This window comes from Alligator sinensis, unplaced genomic scaffold (genome assembly GCF_000455745.1).
Source record: "Alligator sinensis unplaced genomic scaffold, ASM45574v1 scaffold129_1, whole genome shotgun sequence".
NCBI classification, from domain to species: domain Eukaryota; kingdom Metazoa; phylum Chordata; order Crocodylia; family Alligatoridae; genus Alligator; species Alligator sinensis.
In genome coordinates this window covers 1229097-1240223 of record NW_005842303.1, presented here as the reverse complement: position 1 = coordinate 1240223, position 11127 = coordinate 1229097, and the positions used below count along the sequence as shown (strand labels likewise).

The 11127-nt window shown below is 42.4% G+C and overlaps 1 protein-coding gene across 2 annotated transcripts in view; it reads left to right on the top strand.

The window, feature by feature from the left end:
- LOC102368140 (cytosolic non-specific dipeptidase) overlaps window positions 1–8315 on the top strand; it is a 19127-nt gene extending 10812 nt beyond the window's left edge. For both annotated transcript variants that reach the window (XM_006028302.2, XM_014522108.2), the window contains 8 exons: window positions 982–1070; window positions 2174–2374; window positions 2989–3073; window positions 3869–4029; window positions 4983–5147; window positions 6072–6213; window positions 7078–7225; window positions 7579–8315. In XM_006028302.2, the coding sequence (XP_006028364.1) occupies window positions 982–1070; window positions 2174–2374; window positions 2989–3073; window positions 3869–4029; window positions 4983–5147; window positions 6072–6213; window positions 7078–7225; window positions 7579–7648 (1061 nt within the window). In that variant the 3' untranslated portion in view covers window positions 7649–8315. The remainder of the gene's footprint in view (window positions 1–981; window positions 1071–2173; window positions 2375–2988; window positions 3074–3868; window positions 4030–4982; window positions 5148–6071; window positions 6214–7077; window positions 7226–7578) is intronic.
- Window positions 8316–11127: the final 2812 nt, after the last annotated feature.

Below are 11127 nucleotides of genomic sequence, written 5' to 3'. Positions count from 1 at the left end.
TGGGGGCCCCCCCGCGGCGCCCCCCCCCCCCCCCCCCCCAAATCCAGCTAGCCAGGCGGTACCTGTTCAACCCGCAGAGGGGTGCTGCTGCCCTCACTCTGCCCTGGCCCTGCTCCAGTGAGGCAGTGGCATGGGGTGGTGCCGCTCCATCCCCACCTGTGCATACCCCCTGGGACCTTTCTAGGTACCCCCAGGTTGCACGTACCCCTGGTTGACAACCCCTGATCTAGGGGGTTGGAGGCAAGTGGGATGGTATCTCCTGAGGAGCCCTTGCTACAGCAGGTGCAGCCCATCCCCCAGTGTATGGCGGGGGGGGGAACAAATGAAGTACTGGGAGTAGCTTCTGGAGTCTGTGCCAAGGCGTTGCTGCCATTGAAGCCAACCCTGCAGCACTAGCTGCTGCCTTCAGTATGCAGAGAGCTGGGGCAAATAAGACTTTGCTTCTCACTGATTCTTCCTGTGGCTTCCCCCTTGCAGCCCTAGATACTGCATGAGCTCACTAGGTCTCTGGTCTTGACTCCAAGAATTTGGTTGTTACTTCCTCCTGATAGCCTGCCTGTTCAGTGACTTTGAGGCACATGTTAGCCCTTACTTCTGATTCCAATTCGCCTAGTTTTTAGGTTTCATAAATTGGTTCTTTTTTCCAGATTAAAATGCTGTCTTGATTTTTATGCTTTAACTTGTGACTGTGTTAATGGTTGTGAAAGAAGCAGCTTGTCCCTAAAATGCAATTTAATTGTCCAGTTGTGTGAACTTGGATAGAGCTGGCTGAAACTCTAGTTTAACCCTGTTTTTAGGCATGACTGTATTATGACACATCCAAGCAAGTTTGAATACACTAGTAATATACTATTGTTTCAGATTCTTCCCCAGATGGCTAACTGAAGCGATGTTGAAGTACGACAAAGCTTTGTATTTGCAAGTCCTCTATCACTGAATACCTCTCCCTGTATCTTTTTTTTTTTGTTGTTGTTGCTATAGGAAAGCTCTATGGACGAGGGGCAACAGATGATAAAGGTCCAGTACTTGCTTGGTTGAACGCCTTGGAAGCTTATCAGCAAACTAAACAGGTATTCTGTTTAGTGCATTCTGCTCAACTCAGCTGTGTGGTATAAAGCAGTACAAAAGTTATCCACTTGCAATTAATCTTGAATCTAGTGTATAAAAACCCAGCCTGCTTGCTCGTCCTAGTGCTGCGCTCTCATTCTAGTGCTGATGGAGTAGTACAGTTCTTGTCTTATTTGCAAGTAGGTCATATAGTTGGAGTGGCTAATTCTGGGGAAGCACTTCAGATGCCTGTCTTGCGGTTATCTTCCTGTAATTTTTAGTAGTTAATTACGCAATGAGAAACAACAGGCACAGCCTACTGCAGGAAAAATTAAGCCTTAACAAGCTCTGCTGAAATGTGAGGAGTGCTCTTGACCTTAAAACCAGAACAGTCTGTTTACTTTTTGAAGGTGGCAAGGCGGGGACCACAAAACCCAAAAACCCCATCATTCTTCTTTTGGGTTCAAGTGGCAAGTTTTGCAAACCTGGTCAGGCTGTCGGTTTTGATGCTGCTTTAACTTACTGAAGGGTGAATGTGATCAAAATGTTCAACAGGAAGCCTGAACTATATTAATCTATAGTAGAATAATAAATGGAAGACTGAAAACCTATTTCCAATGTCATTATAAAACAGACTTCCTCTATCAGGTTAACTAACTAGAGGATATGCTGTTAATCTACTAACCAGGTATTGCGACCCAGGGAATGGGAGGTAGTGGCAGAGGAGTGTGGCTTGCATCCTGTTGTTTCTTTAAGGCAACTTGATAGACTATTATAACAGTTCATAAAGAGGAGAGAAACTCTAGTCTTACGGGATATAGGTTTGTCAGATCTTGTGCCTTTCTACAGACCAGAAAGAGCTGTCTTATTGCTTCACAACCTTTTAGGACAAGCTCATTACTTGAATAGTGACACTTGAGTCAATGGAGTGTGGGATTGACTTCGCATTTGCCTGCAGATTTACTAACAAGTGCCCTTCATAAAGCCAGTAACAACTTAGCTGTTCCTAGTCTGAAATGAGCTCCTGTTAATCATCCCTCATCTGAAAGGCATATAACAAGTACATGGAATAATAGCTGAATGACTGTTTCTATGCATGTCTAATCTTTTGGCTCTTCCTCCAAAGGAATTCCCAGTCAACATCAAGTTTTGTCTAGAAGGCATGGAAGAATCTGGCTCCGAGGGCCTTGATGAATTGATTTTTGCTCAGCGTGACACTTTCTTCAAAGATGTAGACTATGTTTGCATCTCTGACAACTATTGGCTCGGGAAGAAAAAACCCTGCATCACATATGGCCTAAGGGGTATCTGCTACTTCTTCATAGAGGTAAAATCCTCCTCTTTTTTTTTTTTTTTTTTTTTTTCCCCCACACACATGTTAACCCAAGATGCTTGCAAATAGGATGTTATGCTTTATGAAGAGCTGTGGCTGCTCTAATTCTTGACACTTCCTGTTCCAGACGATGCACTTTTCTGAAGCTGATCAGTAACTCCCAGTAGAACAAGTTCAGTATCTGTATTCTCCTTGCATAGTCTCTTCTGGGTGGTAACATTCATAGGCAACAAAGCCTTCTTTACATACTTCCCCTAGTGATGTGTAATGCTGCCATGAGTTCTGACATGGACCTTTTTCATCAAGTTTGACTTCTGTATGTGAGTTGTTGTATCAGTCAAACAATATGGCCATAAATCTCCTAACAAAAAGGCCTTTTGCAATAGGATTTTCTTCCTTCCAGTGCCTACAGGAATAAGTTCCCAGTCTTGAAAGTCCTCTTGCTGCTATTGCATTGTAAATAGCTGCAGATTTCAAAATATCATTGCTTGCAGCACAGTCTTTCCACTATCTAGCCTTAAAGAATCTCCATAATTGTGGGTACAGCTAGTATGTCTATTAAGGGGTAGGCCAAAAACAACTGGATCTCCAAATAAGCTGTTTTGCAGGTGGAATGCAGTGACAAGGACCTTCACTCTGGAGTTTATGGTGGCTCAGTGCATGAGGCTATGACTGATCTTGTTGCTTTAATGGGTAAGACATGTTTCCCTTCATGCTAAAGTTAGACAGGCCAGCCCATCCTTAACCAAGAGGAATGCAAGTGAATTAACTCTGCCTCATATACTTCTTTATTGCAAGTTGCATAACTAACGGGTCAACTTGTTATATGCTGTGAGGGGTTTTGCTGCCTAATGTACTTTGTACCATTTGGCTACCTAAAACTAAAGTATTAATCACTTAAATTATGGTTTGCAGGGGAAGTATCCATTAAGAAAAATGGAAGGTGAAAAGCTCTAGGCACTATAGGATGGAGTTAACTTCAGGTTTCTTTAGTTGACCAGTGTCTTAGGCTTTTCTTTTTAATCTGAGCTCTAGGGCTGTAATTAGCTGCCTGCTTCCCTGCAAACCAGTTTATAAAATGACAGGAAGCTCCATGGAGGGATGTTACTTCAAATACAGCACAAGAAAGATTGGGTAGTGACTTACTTTGACCTCAAGTATAGACTAGTCATTAATATGCTGACCTGGCATGTTCATACATGAGTTATTCCACCGCTAGGGCTGACTTGTAGGGATCTTGAATGGCTAGCATAGCATGCACAACACAACTGAAAGTAGTGAAGGCTCTGGGCAGCTAGGCATCATACAGACTTGAACCTGGATCTGTAAAGAGGAGCAGTTCTTACCTCTTTTCCCTTCTTTGCTCTTACTCGTAGGAAATGCCTAAAGAAAAAGACTGTAGAAGTCTGTTTACAGTAACATGGAAATGCTTTGATTTAACAACACTTAAGCTTTTAGACACTAATCTTTTTGGCTTTTCCCTTATAGGCTGTCTTCTGGATAAGAAAGGGAAAATTCTTATCCCTGGAATTAATGATGCAGTGGCGCCCCTTACTGATGAGGAGCTAAAATTATATGAAAAGATTGACTTTGACGTGGAGGAATATGCAAAAGATGTGGGAGCAACAAAACTACTGCATGACTCAAAAGTAATGAGAGTTTTCTCTCTTTCCTTTCCACTCCCTACATTTTTTCTGTTAGGGCAGAGTTATTTTAGGTGGACTCCTCCAGAGACAGCACAGTGTCATACTTGGCTGTTGGGCCTACTAAAATGAACTTTCTTCTATAGGTAGAACATCTTGATTCTTAACTTTTGCATAAGAAGTTCTTGCTGCTACTTATGTTTCACTAGGGGTGAACTAGAAATTCTGTATAGCTTTTATGTAGCTATCCTACAGGATAAGTGTGTGTGTGTTTGTGTTTTATAGCAAAACTTCCAGGAAAGTCTCTTCCTGCTATAGGGTAGCCTTTTGCAGTAGCAGTGCAGACTTCTTATGTCCAATACTCCTAAATGCTTGAACAATATTACCATGGATTAAACATCCTCTTTTTTTTCCCTAGTGTGTTTTATTTTTAACAGTGATATTTCTTCATCCTAGATTAAGATTGTGTATTAGCCTCTAATAGAGATGCCATGTCTCAGTTAATGCATCCTCCTTTCTTTTTTATGCAAATATCCTAAAGCTTGTATGATGTCACCTTTTAGCCAGACTAAAATCATGTGTTATGTAAGTTTAAAGATGAATACCTACTTGGCCTTAAGACACAAGATCACTTGCCGAAAGTAAATTATATAACGAGCCATTATCCAACAGTTGAGTGGCCTTATTTAGAAGCCTCGTTCATTAGAGCTGGATTTTCTGAAGTGGCTTAAAAATGTCCTACAACAAGAAGTGAAGAAGATGGAAGAATCTGCTATCTCAAACAGGAGTTCACACCAGTTCTTAAACCAGACTTCCCTGTGAACAGTGCAGGTTGCTCCAGCTTCCTTGGATAGCTGTTCTCTTGAGGATTTGATCTGGAGACCTGTAGTCAACATGGGCAATGGTCACTCCCCAGTTCCCTTGTAATATTAACCATTTTTTCCCAATGCTTTTTGCAGGAGCATATCCTAATGCACAGGTGGAGATACCCATCCTTATCTCTCCATGGAATTGAAGGAGCCTTCTCAGCATCAGGAGCCAAAACAGTGATTCCAAGGAAAGTAATTGGCAAATTCTCGATCAGACTGGTGCCAGACATGACTCCAGAAGTGGTCAGCAAGCAGGTATGTTGGAATGGCTTGGTATAAATGTGGGTGGATTTTTAACCCAATTTAATGCTTCCCCTTCTGGTCTGCACAAACACTAAGAATGGTAGTTTTGTTTGTCTTGCTGTTTCTCTTCTATATGGCTCTTGTTCTTACATGCCTAAATTCAGATTTAAAGAGGTAAAGAATATCTCTGGAAACTAAAGATTTGATATGGTGGTGCTGGGAAAAAGTAGGACAAAATAAGCTGCCTTTTTATTCAGGAGAGCAAATAGTTATACTAATGTTTTTATTTACTGCTTGGTTTGGGTTTTTTTTTGTTTTGAAGAGGGGGTTTAACCTCGCATATGTAGAGCTTTGCCTAGCAGTTTATTTACTATAAAAGACCAGATTCTGACAGTGCCAGAAATTAAATCTTTAAATGAAAACATCAGCAGATCAGTTGGGGCCTGACATCTAAATGATCGTTCCTAATGAGAAAAATAGAACAGTTAAGTAATGAGAGCTTCTGAAAACTAGACTCCTGCCTTGAATTTTGTCAAGGCAGAGTTTTCATGTGCAAGCTGGTGGAAAATATTTGGGCCTTATGCTGGGTCGATGTGAACATAATTGAAAAGTTGAGTAAATTGCTTCAAACTGCTGTCCAAGTTGGCCAGCACTTGTGTAGGTATTGATTTACTTTTTCTTGCATTCTGGCACTACCCTCTGAGCTCTGCACTTCCGATAGTGAGGCATTACCCCTGTTTTTAAAGTATTTGTGTACACGTGTGTGCACATGCAGTGATGGAGCAACAGTATCTTGCTAGTGGTGTCAGCTTGGCTGTACAACTAATTGCTGTTATTTTGGAACATAAGAAGAGTCGGTAATAACTCATGGAAACTCTAACTTTTAAATTGGCATTTATAGACTCCTAACTTTCATTTTTTGTTCATAATAAAAAGGTTGAGGACTACCTGACCAAGAAGTTTGCTGAGCAGCAAAGCCCAAACAAGTTCAAAGTGTACATGGGCCATGGTGGAAAGCCCTGGGTGTCCAACTTCAACCATCCCCACTACATGGCTGGTAGAAGAGCCATGCAGACAGGTCAGTTAGAATTGAGGTTTGGGGCACTTAAGTACAATCCAAGCTATTCCAGCATATCGCTATAGTTGCAGTGGCAAGGTCAACATGCCTGGAGGGTGTAATGGTAGGCGATTGGACTGTGAGTGAACTTTGTGCTGGGTTGTGATTGGTCAAAATCAAAAGTCCACCTCAGACAACTGAGTTGGTATAGTTCATTAGAGGCAACTTCTGTGACCAATAATACACAAGAAAGTGATGTGGCTATAGTAGCATCCAGCTTTCTGACTTCCTAGCCTGCAGAATTATAATTGAGAGAGGTAGGTCTGGAAGGGGCCTTCAGAAATGACCTCATCCAACCCCATGCCTGAGGTAGTATCATCCCTATACAAACCCATTGTCTAATGGGTTTGTAAAAGAATGACTGTCTAGACTCTCGCTTAGTGAAACTTTTATGCAGAACTGGGTATCCACTTACTGTTGCTTCATGGGAGGGGAGCCTCTGGCATTAGCCCAGAGAGGAACTTGAACTTGTATCGCAAGATGCCTGAATCACTCGGCCACTACAACCTGGCAGTCCTGGTCCAAGGCTAAAAGTCCAGGATGCTGGTGGGAGAGGAAGCTTCCGCTGGCAATGACTGGGGTACTATAATGGAAGCAGTCCCTTGGCAAGCTGTTACTAGCTGTGCTTGCATGAACTTAATCTGATGTGCAAATAACATCCTGTTCACCTGATCAGAAGCTTCCCCCTACAGTGCATGGAATATTGTCATACTTGGCATGATATATGCCATTAATAGGTTAAATCCTGCTCTGTAATGTGCTTTGGGGTACTTAATGACCAAGTGCTATAATAAAGTAACCAGTTTTGTTTTTTTTCCTCTTAAGTCTTTGGAGTTGAGCCAGACTTGACGAGAGAGGGAGGAAGCATTCCTGTCACCCTGACCTTCCAAGAGGCTACAGGCAAGAATGTAATGCTGCTGCCTGTTGGTTCTGCAGATGATGGTGCCCATTCTCAGAATGAGAAACTGAACAGGTAAAACACTACTTGAGGATGCATCTGCGGTGTCATAGAGGTCTCCAAATAAGTCCTGAAAGGGACCAGTAAACCCTTGTGGTCCTGGTTGCTCTTTGTTTTGTGTTTGAAAGACGCCTAATATAGTAATGAATATCCAGTGCCTTGCTCGGCCAAATACTAGCTACCAATACCTGCTTGCAATTCAGGCATTTTCTTGCCTTTCTGCTTACTAGACATATTTCAGACCTGAGTTGGCAGCTCCTAAGGCAGGAAGGGACTAGTATTAAATGCTCTAATGTCCCAAATACTGGCTCACCACAGTGGTGTATGAGAACATACACTTGCACTAATCCAAAATGCTTTTTCCCTAGGTACAACTACATCCAGGGAGTGAAGCTACTTGGAGCTTACCTCTATGAAGTCTCTCAGTTGAAGGACTGAATTAGGATTTCATTCTCACTAGCACAAGCAATTTGGATATCAGTTCTGGAAATCCTACAGGCAAGCAAGCAAAGACTATCAAAATACTACAGCTGACTTCCCGTTCTACTCACCAACACTCCTTTTCCACAGGGGGAAAAGAAGCCTTTGGGCTCCATTCCAGAAACCCTGCAGCATCCAATACCAAACTGCTGCTTTCATTCCATACTTCCAGCTCTGAAGAAAGAAGAATCCCAACACCTGACAAGTGGTTCTGCATCTCTTCGGCTCCTCCCCTCTCTGAATCAAGTCTGTGGCTTGCCGTGTGCATTCTTTCTTCCTTCCTCACTCCCAAATTAGCAGAAGGAAGAGTTGTTTTGTTCTCTGCCATGTTAGAGAGGTCTATACTGACCTACAGTGGCTGAACTGAATAAGATGCTGTTTATATGGGGAAAATCCTGGCAGCACTTTAGTGCTAGACTCCAAGGGGTATACTGGAATTCTTGCAAACTATATAATAGGGGGCCATCAGGCTAGGATGGGACTGAACAGCTGGTTTGCTGTAGCGAAGCTGCTTGCCTGTAGACCAACCTGAATACTTCCTATGCAGTGTACCAGTGACAGGCACTTTTTTCCCTTTGTTCTCCATGTAAAGGCTTACAAATAAAAATTAGACATGGCACTCGCACTTAAGTTTGGTTTCTTCCCAACTGAACCCTACCTATTTTTAAGTTAGTTCTGCACCTGTGCTTTGGCCTATGGGTATTGGTATCCAGCACCACATAAGGGCCAAAGAGCTGAATGGCTTCCAGTCACGAGCTGGCTTGAGCCCTACTGCATGGTGGCAGAGCAGTAGAAGGCACTTGTAGAGTGAAAGGGATAGCTTATTCCTGAGCAGTGCATGTGACTGAGCTGTCATAACATTGTCTTGGTAGCTGTTTCAGGGCTGTGTTACATACAAAATTATTAAATGGTGCAGTGTACCTCCTACATCAGTATACATATGACTTACACCAGCACCTTCAGGGAAAGCTTCATCTACTAACAGGTAGCAAGGCAAATGCAGGCTGGTTCTGAATTTCCTCTGTGGTAGCTTTTATTTATTTATTTATTTTTAATGCAAGTAGAGCTGTCTGAACATACATGGCTCACTTTTTCTAAGTATGAATGTTACTGAAACAACCAAGGAGTTGGGGAAGTTTTAAGCAAATCTGTAGTGAGCCAGGGGCAGCGCCTACTGCATTCCTTGCCTGTGTCTAACTTCCATTCCTAGCCTAAAATGGCTCAAAGACTTAAATGCTCTCAGGATAACCAGCTTTGTTTGCTCTAAATCTGCTGTCTTCTCTAGACTAGAGAGTACAAACGCTGAAAAAATCAAAGTATGAGATGAAAAATGTGCTTTTGCATTTCTCAACACTAGGAGGCAGGTATGCTAAATTTGATATTCATCCATGTTACAGCTGTTCCTTGATTTGGACTCCAAGGGCACCTATACAGGGGCTAGACATCTGCTGTGTCCTAATTAGCATTTGTGGGAATAGACTTGATTAACAGACTCATAAGTGTGCTCCAGCAGCCTCCACATCATGTGCATTCAGTGTCCCTGCACTTCAAAATAGTGGCAGGGGCACTTTAAAGCTTGTTGAACTAGCTTTAGTTAAAACACCCCCACTGCCTTTTTGAAGCGCAGGATGCTGAATACACATTATGCTGCAGGTATTTTAATTGGAGCAGCTCAGTGAGCTGCTCTAACTTAATTCCTCCTCCCCCCCCCACCCCAGAGTACATGTAAAGAAGCCCCAATTCATTAATTCATTCCCCCTATTAGTTACATTGCTGCTACTACTTATCTAAACTGGGGAAGGAGAAAAACAGCCAAGTAACGGGACATGGTTGCAGGGTATGGGGAAAATGGGCAGAGGGCATCAAGATAATACTAGAACCTTTTGGTAATAAAGGTGAGTGCTAGTAGAGACTCTAGAGGAGAAGTAGGTGGTCAGGTGGGTAAGCAGTTACTGGGGACCTGAATGTGGATGGGTGTTGGAACACTAGCCAAAACTAGGCAGTGTCCTCTGAGAACAAAATAAGCAAAAGTTTGTGAGGGAGCAGCAGGCTTTGTCTAGGTCGTGAATGTTAGAAACAAAGACTATAGACCCATGATCCAAGTAGAACTCTCCCTATCCCTGCACCAACCCCAAATCAAGTCTCTTTCTGTAAGCCTTCCATAGACTTCTCATTGGATAACAAATAAATTGCTTGCAGAACCCTAGTTTTAATAGCTTTTAGGATGTTGAGGGCTATGTTTTAAAACAAGACACCACCTGGTTATTGTTGTGGAAACCAACATCCAAGCTGTCTGAATTGCAAAGGTGCTTTATAGCACAGCAGGGGTGTAGGTTGTAGCCGTGTTGGTCTAAGGACATAGGCAGACAACCCAAAGAACCTTGTCTACAGTGTAGCAGTAGCTTGCTGTTGACATTGTACTATAGGGAAACAAAGGTATCCAACTGCCATCTGCTGGCTGATTGGGTTATAAGCAGTCATTCATTTTACTTCCCAAATGCCAGGTTATATTTGCCTATTACCACAGTGAACAGGAAGAAGGGTAACTAAATAATGTCACAGCATGCTTGCTAATGACCAGTTTGAAAGTTTGACATGCAAGTAGGCTTCTCAAAGTGAGTATTACCTTCCCTGAGAAGTTTTTCTTTGAGGGTGTATGAGACTAGAAAGTAGTTATTTTAGCCAAGGTAAGGCTTCTTTCATTGCTGTACACAATACTTTCCTAGGCCTGCAACACAAATAGAATTAAACTTTAATTGTCCATGCAGTTGAATTATTCATATTCCCCAACCTTGTGTGGAGAGCAATTTAGAGCCAACACTCCATGGGGCAGCCAGCTTTAATTGCCTGGGTGCTGATACAGTGCATATAGCTGTTTTTTCCTTCTTAAGACTTGCCTAAGCCTATTCTTAATTTCTAAGGAACTGCACCTTATTTTACTGCTTGTTCCAACTTTGGGGGACAGACTTCAGTCTAGTTAAAGCCTTGTCCAAAGGTTTTCTGCTGCAAGTGCCTGAAAGCAATTCAACTTCCAGTTAGGATACTAGAATCCAGGTATTGCATGTTGATTATCTAAGTGTGCTATTCAAAACAGGAACTTCAATAGAGAACTAGCTTGGGGTTTGTTTGTTTGTTTTGTTCGTTTTTTGTTTTTTGTTTTTTAAGGCTGAGAAATGCTAATGCTCTTCTGGACTAGACTAACATTCACTAAAACAGCATGTATTAACTTTCCCTTCTTCAGTATAACATCATGGTGGTCTGATCACGGGACACCTAGCATGCATGTCACTTGGATAATACTAAGTATTACCCAAAGTTGGAATTTGTTTTGAGCGGTGCCATGGTAATGCTTATTACGATCCCCTATGCTGGGTCTCTGCCACTGGCAGTGGGCAAAGCGAGGTATAGGGAGCCAAACCTAGGAGAAGGTATCCTGG